The 17,559-nt window shown below is 34.2% G+C and overlaps 1 protein-coding gene across 1 annotated transcript in view; it reads left to right on the top strand.

The window, feature by feature from the left end:
* The window catches only part of LOC136983567 (tRNA wybutosine-synthesizing protein 5-like), a 33,070-nt gene extending 15,825 nt beyond the window's left edge, over positions 1-17,245 (top strand). The window contains exons 5-7 of the mRNA XM_067280361.1: positions 10,488-10,575; positions 10,882-10,998; positions 16,952-17,245. Of these exons, the coding sequence (XP_067136462.1) occupies positions 10,488-10,575; positions 10,882-10,998; positions 16,952-17,208 (462 nt within the window). The 3' untranslated portion in view covers positions 17,209-17,245. The remainder of the gene's footprint in view (positions 1-10,487; positions 10,576-10,881; positions 10,999-16,951) is intronic.
* The last annotated feature ends 314 nt before the right edge of the window (positions 17,246-17,559 follow it).

Genomic DNA, 17,559 nt, shown 5'->3' with positions numbered 1-17,559 from the left:
AAAAAGAAAAGTGTAATAAAGAAATTAAATTAAAAGTAATGTAAATAAATAAACTAAACTAAAGTAAAAATAAAATAAAATGAGGTAGCATTTAAGTGGGAAACATCTCGGATAAATTGGAGTTGCACATTAAAACCATCTGCATTTGAGATTTTGTTCAGTCTGACCTGAGGGAACTGTCTCTCAAACAGAATGTCAGTGAGTTGCTTGACATGGCTGAAAAACATATATTTGAAATAGTTACATAAAAGTTGAAGACATTAGAATATGTAAAAGTTGAAAATTTCCGATGGGATAAGAGGAAGGAGTTGAGTGTAGCTGCTGGCACATTGACGAAAGGAAATGACATTTCTCTTAAATCAATACTGGCCTGGGCATGTCAGTTACAGCAGAGGCAATCGAAGAGCTAGGTAATGTGGCGCCATCTAATGGGGATGAGGAATTTAAATCTGGTTCCTTTTTCTTTGAACTTGGATAACTTTTCCATAGTTCAACTGAAATTCATCAAACTCTGCAAAGATATAAAGCAACTGTGTGGCTGTATATTCTGAAAAAAAAGCACCCAAAAATGTCAAAATACTTTTTTGTTATTAAGCATCAAAGAGGCAAAAGTCAACACTTTTGTTTTTTGAATATATCTTTTCTCAGAGTTAATTATATTTCCAAAAAGTAATTTATGCACATGCCAGGATTCCACTGAGCATTTTGACACCAAAATCATCAAAATCTAACGTGGGAATTTTTTTAAAAAGGTCAGACAGGAAAGTGCAGAAGTTACCCCCAGGAAGCCTTGGCTTCACCCAGGCAATAATTGTATTACAGTAGAGCATCGTTTATCCGAATCATTTGGGGACTGGGGTTGTTCGGATAACTGATTATGTATGAAAAAATATATTAACCTATCCCATGTTGAAATTTTTCTCTGTTGCGTGTCGCTATGCATTGAATTTTCATTGATGTTAAGCCTAATGTAAATTTTTTAAAATAATAATTGTGGCTATTGTATCGTTAAAAATTATTTCTTTATTTTGTACAAACAAAATAAATACAGTTGACCCTTGATAATCCGACAGGTATAGGACCAAAGGGGTGTTGGATTACCAAAAGTATCCAGATTACCGAAAGTGATTACATATTTGGCATTGTTTTGCTAGCAGTAGCCTACAATATTCCTACATTTTATGAGTAAAATGCTGCCTAAGATAATGGAAATGAAACACCCATTTCAGTTAACTAAAACCTGTTTATTAAAAGAAATATGGAAGCCAGTAAATGTACATACAGTATGTATAGGCATAAATAATACAGTACGTACAGTAATTTATAAACATTATAACTGAATGCCACAACGTAGGTAGATTAATTATGTACATATGTAAATACAGTAGAGCATCGATTATTTGACTTAATTGGGGACTGGGGTTGGTTGGATAACTGAAAAGTCAGATAACCGAAAAGTATGAAAAAATACATTATTAGTATAGTGTATTAGGCCTGGTTCAAATACTAGCCTCCCTTTCATGGTCGAGCCAGTGCTGCCAGCTAAAACATGCAAAAATTTAACAAAAATAATATTAAAGTAGCCATTTGACATTTGAATTTGCCGACTAGAACGCAGTCGGATAATCGATGCTCTACTGCAGGGGTGGCCAACAAGTCGATCGCGATCGACCGGTCGATCACGATGCCAATTTTGGTCGATCGCTCGCGATGTCTTGACTTAATGTGTTACACTTGTAACTGAACGCAACTCATAAACGTAATGCGCAAAAGCAACAATATGCATGCAGTTATCACTGGACTCATAGAAAACACAGCTATTTAGCTTGAATATTTGATACTGTCATGCGGTAGCCTCTTTTTTTTAGTATTAACAATATTATTATTATTAATCAATATTATTTATCCAGGGTGACAACGTTGAGTTTCAATTTTTCATTTGTTTAAAATGTAAGTACCTGTTCTTTATGTTTTAAATTAAATTATGGCTTTTCTTACCTATCTATTTACTTGATAAGTGAGCGTTTTCGGCAACAGACCTCTATATTTTTGGATTTTTGGAAATACGTCAATTGAGAAAAATATCCCAGTATCACCAAATGTAGCAAATATATTTATTCCTGTTTCAGAACTACATACCTGTGTGAATTGGCATTTTCATACTTAAAGTTAACGAAGACTAAACATTCTGTCCTGACTGATTCCCATGCTGAAGAATCATTATTATTATCTTTGTCAGGGTATACACCTAATTATGTTTCCTTGGTAAGAGACGTGAAAACTCAGTCCTCTCATTAATGTAACGTAATAAACTAAATTTTAAATCTGTCTTTATCAGTAGCTAATTTGAATTAATAAATATTGTTAATAATTACTCGTGTTGTTTTAATTCCCCTGGACGCGAGTTTTTTGGCCCGTTAAATAATTACGTTGTTTTTTACGTAGGTAGATATACAGGGTGTTTCAGTACAAAGAGCACTCCCGCGAGCTATTGATAGATTATCAAAAAATAAGTCTAAAAATCTTATATCATTCTTCCATGATAAATTTACCTCGCCCAAAAACAAATCGCGGAAGTAAAATCTTATAATCAAATTATCAGCCGTACTGTGCAGTTTTATAACAACTTTTTCAAGTTTACGAACAAATAGTACCACAATTTATACATTGTAATTGATTAAAAAAAATTAAATTATATTTTAAGTTAATAAAAATCTATCTTAAAAGTGTGGAAAAATCAATTTTTTTAGGTGCCGCCTGTACGGAATGAACTCGTAACTGCAAATATCAAAAGTTGGGTCTGGAAATTTATTTTTTTTATGAGCTTATATCTTGAAAACTTAATAAGTGATTTAAAAAATAAAAAATAGTTTTGAACATATATTTTCCTTATCTACCCATAGCTCGCGGGAGTGCACCTCGTACTGAAGCACAGTGTATAAACATAGTATGTATTTCACACCCCCCTCGCCACTTAGACTATGCCTACGACAACAAGTCGATCGCGACACATTTTTAACATAAAAAGTAGATCTTATGTACACAAAAGTTGGCCACCCCTGCTCTACTGTATGTACATACTGTGCTCACACTTTGAAGACGGAGACTACAGTGACCTTGACAAGAGGTGCATCAGACTACTGAGCATGTCGGATTACAAAAGTGTCAGATTATCAAGGGTCAGCTGTATATTGAAAAATATAAAAACAAAAAAATTATATTTTGGAAGTTAATCTAGTATCAAAAACATTTGATTCAGCATGACACAGTCCGACTGGAACGCTTTCGGTTAACCGACGTTTCAGTTGATCGGCTTTCAGATAAACGACGCTCTACTGTATTTTTATTTTATATTTGAAAATAAATTTATTCATACAATGTAAGGATAATTGGAAATATTTAGTACAAACTGAAGTTACATGATTTTATGAAAGAAAATAAGAGAAAAATTCAGAAATCAAATAAAAATTTGAAAATTTTCAAATTTTTATTCTTGTTTTTGAAAAACATATTTGAAGTTTCTATCATTATTGCCAAGAATTGTTATTGAAATTCAACAATCAATACAGTGGCTTAGCGAACATAACTGGCGCATGGGGCACGACACTTTATTGGCGCCCCCTCCCCCCTCCAGAAACACATACAGCTGATTGCAGAGACAACATTTAGAGGCCGTCGGCGGTTTACAGATCGGGTAGATTGTGGTTCAGAAAAATTTCATTGCAAAGACAGCGTTTCGAGCTTGCCACAATGTAGACAGCGATTAGAAACAAGTTATTTGACCTGCTTTCTAGACTCACTCGACATAAGGTTTAGAGGGCTTTTTAATTCGAGTGGTAGTTTTATTGGTGGAAAAGTTTAGATAAAAATGGATATCATTCCTTCGATAAATGTTGTAAACGGTATGAATCAACAAAATTATTCATTAATTAATTGCTTGGAGCAAAAATAATAAAATTAAATATTTTAGATTTGTTTTAAATGTACCAATTTTGTCAATTCAAATGGGTGAAGACTTAAAACTACAATTAATTTAAATCAGATCCATTTATTTACAATTCGAGTGTCGTGTTGGTTATAAAACGTTAATGCATTTTGGAGTCATTGTAGTTAATCACCTAGTCAGAACATTCTGTTATACAAATGAGACAGTTTTAGTAATTACCGAAATCTTTTTATAGAAATAAAAAATGAATAATTTTGAATATTTTATTATTACTATTACATTTTGACAGTTACGAAGGGAGACGATGTCGAAATAATTCCTTAAAAATCTATTCCGAAGACGAATTTCGAATTCAGTATAAATTTTCTAAATATGGATTTGTTCTTATTTTAAACTGTATTGGCGATGAAATTAAATATCGAAATGGAAAAGGATTGTCATTAATTGACGAACAATGGTTGTTGACGGTCTAAAGATTTTATTTCCAGAAGCTCTCGGAATATAGCTGGTGACCTATTCTGACGTCACAAACGAATAACCTGATTGGCCGAACGACTCCTAAAACAGGGGAGTAATGGCGTAGAAATTAAGAGCCAATGTTTTGCCGAAGTTCCTTTAGACAGCATTCAGAAATAGACGCTTGTCGTCTTTGCAACGCATTTTAAACCACGGTTCATCCAGCCAACGTCTATAGGCTCTTCTGTTGTTAAACGTTGTTTAATGTAAACTCTGTCTCTGCAATTGGCTGATATAGTTTGTCTTGGAGACCATTTGGATGCCCCTCTGCGAGTGGCGCCCAGTGCATGATATTGCTCCCTTGCTCCCCCCTCGCTGTGCTACTGAATCAATACTAAAAAGTGTTTCTGTAATAGTAAATTATTCGTATATTTTACATAACAATATATAAAAGTAAATATAACATACTCAAACACCAAATTTAATGAAAACTATTGTTTTCTACTACTTTGAGCATTCATCTTTAGGATAACATATGTTCTAAAATGTTCATATTAAAGAAAGATTAATTAAATATTATTGAATACATAAAGCACTTGTGAGGACCGAATTAAGCCGGTCCGATTTTAAAATTTCTTTGTTTCAAATCCCCTCAGGAGATAACAATCAAAATCAGAGATAACAATCACAAGTCAAAGGATGTACAGTCTTCCGCCGTTAAACTCGCTTCCCTCCTCTCCGGAATCGCCTTCTGCGTCACGGAGCCCGAATCATCGCCCTCCGTCGCGATTGGTGATCTTAGTGGACGCGATCGGGAGTATAAATAGGGGGAGATATCTGAGAACGGTGGGTGGCTGAACGTCCGAAGAAGACGAACGTCCCAGCGAAACCGAGTCCCATACGAGTCCCATATGAAGGCCTATTTGAAGACGCCGGAGCCTCCATCTACGAGCCCGATCCTGCCGCCCACCGCCAGAGCCGAAGAACATTCTGCGATTGTTGATATCCGAGAGGTATGAACCCCCTAACCATTGTGAACTCTCTCTCTCTCTCCCACGATTAGGGACAGGACGCAGTAGATTTTTGTATTTTGTTTGTCCGTCTAAATAAATTGTCATGTGTATTCATCCTGGGTCCGTTTATTCGAATATCGCCTTAACCTTATCGTCGAACCCACACACTTCCTCCACTCGACCTGACAATTAATTACCCGATCCCGACAAGTCGGGATATCGTACAAAATTAGCCATCCTTGACAGTGGGGTGGGTCTTACTGACCTGAACGCCGGACAAAAAGGAGGTACAACTCCGTCCTACCTCCCAGCGTTTCCCACACACTTAAATACAGGTTGAAAGACACCATGTGAGAATTGAATGAAAATTTAAAAAGTTTCACATATCCTTTTATTTATTCTGTTGTTCAGTCATTTAAACATGTAGAATACAGCATATATCAGTGGCGTGTCATCCTTGGAAGTGGTGGAAGTGCCGCTTCCCTTGTATTTTCTAAAATATAAATTTTCATATTTTAACATACTTTGAGTTAAGTAAAATTAATATTTTATTATAACTGCATTATGTATCTTATTACAAATTTCTATATTACATGTGAAATAAATGATAAGATTGCTATTGTATATTTGAATATCAGTGGCGGAATGGAAGCGCTATTGTAAAGGTCGCTTTTAGCGTCCTACGTCGAAAAGCCACGCGACAGAGATAATTGGACCCACCTGGCGTTGGGACCATAAACGGCCGGAAAGATCAAAGGAGTAGCGTCTCTGTTTAAGGGTCAATGTGTTTGCCACGTGCCGGCCGGCTTGGGGAAAAATGTAAACAAAGGGACGGACGCGAACGTAAGCTACGTCGTCGAGAAATAGGGCGGACGTCTTTGGAAGCTCCCAGGGGAGAAGAAGAATCTGATTGGCCGCAAGTTGTCGCCGTAGAATCCCTTAAAAGCTAAGTGTGGCGGAGAAACGGGGAGAAGGGCAAGAGACTGATAATACGGTAGTCTCAGGCACTTGGACAGCTCGCTGAGCGTAGAGAGAGTGTTCTCCTCTGACAACGATCTCAGGGACGGGTGAGTGCGGAGACTGGGCAGGCCGTATAGTTGAGCCAACTCCGGAAAGGCGACCAGAATTTCCCGAAGTTTAACAGTCCCCAATAGACAAGCTGACGTGAGATACTACATCTTTGTAGCATAGCGTATGTAATGTGTCGAACATTGTACATCTTGTAAATATTTGTTGTGTAAATAAACTGTATATATTTACTTGTTGAGTGTGGAGGTGTAGCTTTCCTCGAACCATCTTACGGACATTCTCGAGTCACAAAACCCAACTCGAGACGATTCATCGTAAAGATCGTGACGGATTAATAAGGATCTTCACTGGCGCAGTCGACGACAGGATATTCTTGCAAATCTTCAGGAGATTCTCGCAAGACGACAGGAAAGTACTGAGCCCACATTCGAGATAATTGAGAACTTTGGATACTTACGGAAGGAAGAGTAGCCGGAAATCAAGGCGGAACAGAACTCAACATTGGTAAGTTGTTCTTGATTATTTGTATTCAGAATGCCGGGACGCGAAAGGACTCAAGGGTCGAAAAGGGGGATGCCATGTTCTGAGGATCAGGGAGGTCGGGCTGATCTTAGTCAATCCCAGGAAATGGATACGGAGCCGGAAAGGGAAATTTTAGATTCCGAGGTCGAGGTTATGGATAACCGGAACAAAGTAGAGGGGCATGAGTCTGACGAGTTAGAGAAATTACGCTTACAGGTCAGACTAGCCGAAATAGACTCTAGAAAGAGCGAAAAAGAAATGGAAATGCAAATTAGACTAGCCGAAATAGAGTTGGAAAGAGATCGTCTACGAAGTGAATCTAGGACTAGTAATAACTCTGAGCTGGGGGTAACTTTTATTATTACAAGTTCCGGTGAATAGAGAGATTATATAAACTTGGATAGCTTAGCTAGAAAACTCAGATGGGCTTTACCTAAAATGCCAGACAAGGAGGCGGAAGTGCCATCGTGGTTTCGTGCCGTAGAGGTAGTTCTACAGACGTACAACGTACTGGAAGAACTCCAGGGGCAGCTAGTTTTAACGGTGCTATCTGAGAAATGTAAAACGGCGTTGAATAGACTTATGGCAGTCGAGATTAGGGATTACCAGACTTTAAAACAGTTCATATTAGACGAACTAAGACTGTCTGCTGCTGAATACCTGAAAGAGTTCACTTCCGCTGAAAAGAGAAGTAAGGAAACGTGGCCCCAATTCGCAGCTAGGATGGAGGACCTATATCGGTACTATCTGAATAGTAGAGGCGTAGATTCCTTTGGGCAACTAACAAAATTAGTGGTCTCGGATCATCTTAAGACTAAGCTAGATGCAGACACTAAGTGTTACGTTTTGTTGCAAGAAGGCAAGGGCTGGTTCCCACCGGAAGAGATAGCCAGATACGCAGATAAGCATGCGGAGGCTGTAGGAAGGGGAGACCTTAGGTGTATATCTGAATCCGAAAGAGGTAGAACAGTCACTGGAACTGGGGTGTGAGCGCGAACAACGGAGGATCAAGAATGAGATGTTATATCTGTGATCAAACGGGACATCTCAGAAGGGATTGTCCTCGGAGACATATCAAAGAGGAAGGACCGAAGTCTAAGGCAACGCGAGCGGTTAAAATAGACGAAACGGGAGAATCGGACGAGCAGCTAATAGCCAGGGTAAAGGTGAACAGGGAAACAATCAGTGAAAACGTACCCATTAGTATAAACAAAAATCTCCTGCTCACTTGTAAAGGTAATAAATTTTCTGCAATAGTGGACACGGGGGTAGATATGACGGTAATTAGAAAATCTGTAGTACCCGGTTACGTGTCGCAGGCAGCGAGAAAGGTTAAGTTAATCAGCACATTTGGGCAGCAGGTATCAGCAGCGTTAGCGACAATACCTGTAAGGCTAGAAGGGAGGTTGAGTAAAAAGAAAAATGATTACACTCCAGCTTTGATAACTTGCGCATTAACTGACGAGCTTAGCTGCGGTACAGATGCATTACTTTCGGCAGCCGATTATTGCGTTTTGAGGAGAGCCGGGCGGACGAAAACGAATAGGCAACGGAGGCCAGTCATGAATGTTACAGTTGCGGAAGTAAACGGGGAAAATAGGACAAGCCCTACGATAAATAAAAAGGGCAATGTTAGAAAATATTGCAAGGCGGGTCATAGTCGGCAGGCATGCGTTCCCCTTCGGCTAGTTGACCGCACGCCTCATAGAGAGCAATTGGTCCCTAGGGCGTTGGTATCGCGGGATGATAAGGTAAAGGTCGCGCACAGAAGAGGGAAAAATCGCAATGATATCGACGTGTTATCCAGGCTGGAGGTCAAGAGCAATCCGGAACCTCCAGATCGTACAGACAAGGCAGTTTAATTTCGGTATTAAGTCCTTCGGATAGATGTAATCAGTATCTATCAGGCGATTCTGAATACAATGTGACGGGACAATTTGCCGAAAATTGTATTGACTTTCTAAATACTTGTTCTGTAAAATATTAGATATTGTGTATTGTTAGTATAGTTTACTATCTGTAGTAACTTGATCCTTGTAATAGAAAAGGAGGAAATGTAGCATAACAAAACAATTTGTACGGTAGAGATTGTTGTATGTCGTGGTGGTATTATTTAGGTCAAACCGGCTTTTGTGAAGCGCAGTTTGAACCTTGTCGGTGGGAGGTGTAAAGGTTGCTTTTAGCGTCCTACGTCGAAAAGCCACGCGACAGAGATAATTGGACCCACCTGGCGTTGGGACCATAAACGGCCGGAAAGATCAAAGGAGTAGCGTCTCCGTTTAAGGGTCAATGTGTTTGCCACGTGCCGGCCCACTTGGGGAAAAATGTAAACAAAGGGACGGACGCGAACGTAAGCTACGTCGTCGGGAAATAGGGCGGACGTCTTTGGAAGCTCCCAGGGGAGAAGAAGAATCTGATTGGCCGCAAGTTGTCGCCGTAGAATCCCTTAAAAGCTAAGTGTGGCGGAGAAACGGGGAGAAGGGCAAGAGACTGATAATACGGTAGTCTCAGGCACTTGGACAGCTCGCTGAGCGTAGAGAGAGTGTTCTCCTCTGACAACGATCTCAGGGACGGGTGAGTGCGGAGACTGGGCAGGCCATATAGTTGAGCCAACTCCGGAAAGGCGACCAGAATTTCCCGAAGTTTAACAGTCCCCAATAGACAAGCTGACGTGAGGTACTACATCTTTGTAGCATAGCGTATGTAATGTGTCGAACATTGTACATCTTGTAAATATTTGTTGTGTAAATAAACTGTATATATTTACTTGTTGAGTGTGGAGGTGTAGCTTTCCTCAAACCATCTTACGGACATTCTCGAGTCACAAAACCCAACTCGAGATGATTCATCGTAAAGATCGTGACGGATTAATAAGGATCTTCACTGCTATATTGTTGAAACCAGGTCAGCTTCCAAGCAGCCAGATTATATGCATTGGCGCATGCACTTTACAGAGCACCAACCTCACATGGTTTAGCTGGTGGAAGCTACACACGTATATGCTTCCAATGTTTCTATCCAGGACTGGTTCTGGGCTGCTAGCCGTTATCCTTGAATTGTTTTCTTTTTATTTGTTTAATTCTCACAAAACAAGTTTTATAAAAAAAAAGAAAAGCAAATTATTACAATTATTGTATTTATTGTGGATTTGTTCTTTTGCATTTATTATTATTATTTACACTTACTGTATTGTGTCAAATTTTTTAATTTGAAGATGTTATTATTTTGAGTATGATTCTGTTGTGTACTATATTTTTGTACTGTTCAGTTTTTTCTATTCTGTCAGCTAGCAAAATTGTTTTTGAAGTTACTGACTATTGATCTGTCAATAGTTAGTATTGAGAGTGTAAAAATTTCTTGTCACTTTTTTCTGAAAAAATTGACAAAAAATTTTACATCTATTTTTCTGAAAACAGAGCAAAAATCTGAAAAATGTTATTTTATACTGTAGTCGCTCATAAAATTACCTTCCTTTTGTTCCAAGTATTGTGAAATAATCTATATATTTATATTTTTATTAGATTATGGATAACTTTTTAATTCAAGTTACTGGTCACAAACGTTGTGTTTTGTTCCCTCCATCTGATGTTTTAAATTTATATTTAAAAGGTATGCTTGAATTTTATGTTATAACTAGAGAAATAAATTTATTATTTTTATTTTAATTATAAATATGTTTTAAAAATGCTTTTTAAGGAGGAACAAAAAATTCTTAATATTCAAGTATAATCCATGATAATATAATGTTAGTAATTAATTTGAAGTATACATATTATCTTAATCCACCTGATAAATAATACTAAAGTTCTAATATTTCTTCAGCATATGTTAAAATATTTGGATAAATATTTAAATTTTTATGCAAAGTAAATAAAATTTAAGTATATTTTATGTAAAACATAATTTTATTTTTAGGTGATAAATCTGAAGTGTTAGATATAGATAATCCAGATATTAAAAAGTATCCGAATTTTAAAAATGTTATATGGCATGAATGTATTCTTCAACCAGGAGATATACTTTTTATACCAGGTATTTATATACAGTCAAACCTGTTTTTATGCGGTGGATAGGGACTGCATAAAAAAAACGCATAAAAGAAATCGCACGAAACTTTACGAGTGGCTATAAAAAATAGTTTTCGCAACACAATTAAAAAAATATTTTTTTATGCGGTCAATAGGGACCACATAAAAAAAGTCTCACGTAGAAAATAATTCAAAACCGTACGAAATAGAATTTATTGACAACAGATGTCAGCACTTGACTGCATCGTCTCGTCTATCATCTGTTTTACATATTTTTGTCCAGGTGGTGTTTTTTTGACTTAAAAAATAAATTATTTCATTTTTCGCATATTCGTGCAATAATATTACTATAATAAGTTCATTTATGCTATAATAAGTTTATTTAGCTATAATAAGTCAACGTGAGACATGACAAATCGCACGAGACTAGTCGCCAACTATACCGCACAAATAAAAAAATCGCACAAAAAAAACCGCACAAATAAAAAATCGCACAAAAAAAGACCACATAAAAACAGGTTTGACTGTATATTATTTTTCTATTATCAAGACAACAAATATCCTTTTACTGAAAAGTTAAACATCTTTTTAGTTATTTTAACACCAATTATGTAAAATGTTTCTGAAAATATTTTTATTTCTGGAATGGTTATATGTAAGGAAATGTAAACAATATATTCATCAAAATATTGCCCTTGAGCAGCAACACAGTTTTGTCAGTGTCCTGCAACATCTCGAAGTGCCTCCATCATTTTCCAATCGGCACAGTGCAGTTGTTGTGGCCGAATGTTTTCACCTTCACAGAAAATGCTTATGCCATTCATTCACTCCAGATTTTTCTATAGCTGACTCACTGTAAGCTTCATTCAATATGTTTAATATTTCCATTCATATATTGTTCAGTAAAACACAAAATTTGATGTTAGTGCACTGTTTTTGAAGTGACATTTTGCTGCTAAACTCCATCTGCAACAAGCAGCAATGAATCCCTCTGTGGATCATTCTACCATCTGTCAATGGGTCATATTCAGTAACGAGATTGTGCAGTAATATCTCGTAAAGAAGGCTGTTGCATGCTTCATTTTCATTTTTATTTATTTCATTGGTATGCTGCATGATTTTGAGCATTTCCAGGAACTTTTTGACACTACTAGTAGATCATAGAATATCATTAATTGCAGATTTACAATTTCATTTATGGATGATATAATAATGAGAAAGGGTGTTATTTAAATTGAAATATAAAATATTTATAAACTTAGTGTGAAATTAATCCATCTGAAATTAATTTTTTTTTTGTAATTGCAAATTTTGCATTAAATACTAGTAGACTTACTGTTTCTAACTTTATGCCAAATTACAGTGGTATCTTGTACTTTTTACATTCAAACTCTGAATGCAAAATTCATTAAAAGTTTGCCTCAGAATTCAAATGATCTTCAAAGTTTGATTTGCACGCACAGTCAAAAAATGTGCTCAAGAATAAACACAATCTGTTGTGTCCAATTTACTCTTGCTCATGCATTACACTTGTATGTTTTCAATGTTTTTTTCCCCCTTATTTTTTTTTTTTTGGTTATATATTACATTGTGATTACATATTTGAAGATTCATCAATATTATTCATAGATTTTTAACAATTTGTTCCTGCAATTTTTCTTTGTTGACAGCTGTTGGGCATCCTGTATGTTTTGTATTCTTTAGTTTAAAATTTTATGACTGGAACTTTATAAAGCACATTTGACATGTTCAAATGTGCTTTATAAAGTTTAGGAGTCTCTTTCCCACATGCATTACAAATTTTTTTTACTATTTGTATGGTGTTATTTTCTTTTTGAAACTCATGAAGCACAATATGCCAGATTATGCTTTTTATCTGAAGACATCATTTCACATCTTGTTTGAATAAAATTAAGTTGTAAAGAGTTTAAAGTAAGATTCTAAACAAAGAATAAAATCTCACATTACCTGTAATATGTTAAATTTCACAACTGTTATAATTAAATCACACATCTTTGAAGATGCAAAAGGTCACAGTGTGCACAAATAAATGTAATTTTTATTTTATTATACAGTATTTACATGTTTTATTTCTTGCTTTTGTGTTTTAATTTATTATTAAGACATTTAATTGTGTTATTTTTACCTTGAATTATGTGTAATTGCTTGAATTAAGTTTATTGAAATGGGTATTTTTCAGGTTCTGGGAATGGATTAATTCATTTTCATTATTTCTAATGTGAAAAATTGATTTGGACAATCAACCTGAATTAAATTTGAAGTATGAGGCACCACTGTATATAAAATTTGCTGTAGAAAATGTTATGTACAGTACTTACAATAAATAAAAATACTTTTAAATAAATTTTAGATATAAATTAATTAATTTTGTCAAAATGTAGATGTATTTATTATAACTATCAATATAACAATGAAAAATTATAAATTCATAAATATACCAAATGCTTCAATTTTAAAAAGTAATTGCTTTGTAAAATTTTTATCATTTTTTTAGGAAAACATTATACTGTACCTAGCTGATTTATAAAAATAATAATTTAACACTTTTATCACAAAAATTATTCATTATAACTTGTAAATGCTAAAATCCTTGTCTGATAAAAAGATATTCATATTTTCTAGAAAATTTTATTTAATTTCTTCGTAAAAATATGTTAAGATACTAACATAATATATTAGTTATGATGTAAAGTCAAACCTTAATTTAGTGTTGTCATTTGTTTGCATCTGAAATTTGGCATTAAACTGAAGAATTCTAAATGATAAGAATTACATTAGAATCTGCTTAATGTAATCACTTTGTTATTGGCATAGACAAGTGTCAATAGCTGACTTTTTTTTTAACTCTGTCCTGTGGGCACTAATAGGGCCTCTTTTGGCAAGCCCACAATGAGGTGGCCAGATGGTGAGGGATGGGGTTGACATACCAGTCCGTATTCAATCCTGGGTCCCCCAGAGTGGTAGGCTACCACCTTGACTGCTTAGCCATCTAACAATAGCTGATTAATAACATTAAGCAGAATAAGTGAATAACACTATAATTAATGGAAATTCACTGGTTTATTGATTCTAACATTATAAAGACATGATAAACAATTTAAAAAATTGTTTAACTTGAAGTTTTATTAATTACCATTGTTAATTAATACATAATTATAATTTGTCCAGTATTGTTTGCCTGCTACCACCTTTTAACAATAGAATATATATAACAATATAAGTGACTGAGATATTAGCCTTACACCCTCAATCATAGGATGCTTTGATGCAATACTGTATTTTATAACCTATTTGTGAAAAAAAATCCCAAAAAATTACATAATTAGATAAAAATTTATTGATGTAATTATTTTTCTCCAAGCTTTGCCCCTCTCTGGAAAATTTTCTATGGACTCCCATGATGATAACAATAACTAAATTTTGATTTACAGTAAGAAGTTTTATAACTGTATTTTAATTTATATGCTTGGGATCTTTTTGATTTAATTTTTATAATATTGAATGACTGGTTATAATTTCCATGATTACAATAAGCATAGTATTATATCTAATAATGAGTTTTATACACAACTTTGAATTTAAGAGTTTGAAAGTCACTTGATTTGATGATAACAATGTTGTCGGCAATGCAAAAGCATAAATTTAGTAATTTATAGCTATTGAAGAGTAGGCTATTTAATATTTATGGGGAAGATCCCTTCACAAGAATTCATTGGTGCTTGAGAATTGTGCTGTATCAAAGTATTATACTAATAATAATAATAATTTGGTTTTATTATAATATAATAAATAAAAATCATTAATAAACATACAGTAAAATCTGCTAATATGACCATCAAAGAGACTAGCTTAAACCTTAGACCAGCTTGGTCACCTTATGCAAAATGAGAGATGTAGGTGTTCTTGAATGAAATCACTTAAGTAGAAATAAGCAAAAAGTCTAAACGTAGGAAATTTAATATAAAATACAAAAAAAAGTACAAAGCAATTGAATATACAGTATTCTAAACAAAAACTCAGAGAAGAAAAAACAATGTAACAAATTCAACTTTTTGTGAGAAATTCATCAATTCTGAATTGCTTTATAACTTTGTTTTTTTATCATTTTTATCAGCTACAATCTTCTGTGCTTGATATATTGGCATAAGAACCACAGGACAGCTAGTAGTCATATAGCAAGAGGCTATTTTCTTCAGCATATCAAACTTCCTTGTGGAATAAAGGCAAGGGCTTCTCTTCATTATTACACAGGCCTCCTTCATCTTCAATACTTTCATCCTTTCCCATATTAAATTCTTTTAGGACACTTCCATAAACATTTGACTCAATGAATTTACAATATCCACAGTCAATAAATTTGTGTGTTTTCCAATTTAGGAATCAAGACAGTAACTTTTGCAGTAGGGTTTTTACCATCATTTCCATTGTCCAAGAGAAAACCAACCTTTTGAAAGCACTTCTGAACTGTGATTGTCTTTACGGAATTCCACACATCTGATATTCAGAGGATCACATTGAGAACGTTAATTTTGGAAGCTTTCGATGCAGAGTCATGAAAGCTTTAGTCACACCTCCTCACAACTTCTTTTAGCAAGAGCTTTTAGTAAAAGGCCTTGGAAGTTTTGACGACTCCTTGATCCCATGGCTATGGAATCGACATTGAGTTTGGAGGCATAAATTTCAGCATCATATTAGACAATTTTTCCATAGGACAATTATTCACAATCATAAGAATGTGTCATTTTTGTTTCCTCATTAAGGTGTTAACATGATTTAGTCACTCAGTGAACAGCTCTGTATTCATCCATGCTTTTCTCTGAGATCTCGACATTACTGGAAGTTGGTATGGCTTAATGTTTTTAAAACATCTCAGGTTTATGTATTTCCCAATTACAAAAGGTTGGAGTTTTTTGCCAGTAACACTCACACACAAAATCAGAAAAGTTTGCTTGGAATCTGCCAATCAACTCGAGGTCAACTTCATTTGAATCACCTATCAAAACTTTTGATGAAATGTTATTCTGTATTTTAAAACTTTCTAACCATTCAGATAAAGCTTTGAAGTTAGGTTGATTCAATTTTCTGGTAAATTTATAGCTGCTTCTTGAAGCATGGGACCAGACAATCTTAAATTTAATCCCCTCATTTTAGTAAACCACTTCAAAGTTAAGGAATTTATGTCATCAAATTCAGTTGCCCTCTTCCTGCTCATATCTTCAAACTCAATTTGAAGCCTATCCAAATACTTGTGTTTCCTCTTTTTGATGTTATTTACTGTCATCTTACTAACTCAAAATTCCTCAGCTGTTTGCCTCTCATTATGGTTCTCCAAAAAGTGGATAAGTTTGCACTTCTGTCAAAGATTTTGCTCTTTGTACCCTTTTTTTGACATACCAAATTTTAATTGGGGTCAGTGAGTTATTGGAAAAAGAAAGAAGGAAATGAATCTCACCTAAAAATTAAAAATCCACATAAAAGAACTTAAAAATAAGCAGAGAACACACAAAGTTAGCTCACTTTACTAGACAAAGTGAAATATGAAACACTCTGACAAGGAAAACTTTGATAGCGACCTAACATAAATGCTATCATAATGGAAATTATTTTAAATTTAATTGCACAGCAGCATTGCTAGTGTTGTTTTCAATTTATGATTATTTTAAATTTTTTGAACTGCCATTTCTTTTAGCCAATTAATAGGTTTCATTGTATTATAACTTATATAAAATATTTCAAAATATATTTTCAGAAATTATTTACTTTTATATGGTTAAATATGATGCTGCCTGTTTGTATTATCTGAAAATAATATTAAAAATATAATTATTTTGTAATAATAGTTATTAATATATAAAAAATTTAGTTCTTTAAAATCTATAAAAATATATATATATATATATAGTGAATAATAATAAAATAACATTTTATATTTTCAGCATTATGGTTTCATAATGTAACAGCATTGAGCTTTAGTATTGCTGTTAATGTTTTTTGGAAAAATCTAGAAGATACTTATTATGACAAGAAAGACATATATGGAAATAAGGATTTAATATTAGCCAACAATGCATTCGATCATTTAGAAAAAGCATTAAGATCCATTAAAGATTTGCCAAGTGATTATAGAAAATTTTATGCATGTCGCTTAATATCAAAGATTCAAGAAACACTTAAAGAAACTGGCGATTCATAGTAATCTAGGAAAATAAAAGTTTTCTGTTCAAAAATGATTGTTTTTACTTTTCTGTTTTTATATCAATATAAAATACCTGTTGTCTGTCACTGAAAATCAAATCATAAATAATTCAGTATTGAAAAGAGATTTAAAATATATCATCAAAATTATTGAAAATTTTTTTTTATAAAAGACTGTTACAGGTGATTTTATATGTGAAAATTTCAGAAGAAAATATATGATTCTTTAAATTTTTGTTTGAATTAAAAAATATCACAAAGATATTTATTGCTTTTTGATATGTTTTTTATTTTGTACTTGGGCATATATTTTTCTGCATAAATTATTCTCCAGTTTTCTACATTTTAT

Source organism: Centruroides vittatus, unplaced genomic scaffold (assembly GCF_030686945.1).
Source record: "Centruroides vittatus isolate TY-2023 unplaced genomic scaffold, ASM3068694v2 contig_883, whole genome shotgun sequence".
NCBI classification, from domain to species: domain Eukaryota; kingdom Metazoa; phylum Arthropoda; class Arachnida; order Scorpiones; family Buthidae; genus Centruroides; species Centruroides vittatus.
Note: the sequence above shows the minus strand (reverse complement) of the source record. Positions and strands in the feature narration are given on the sequence as shown.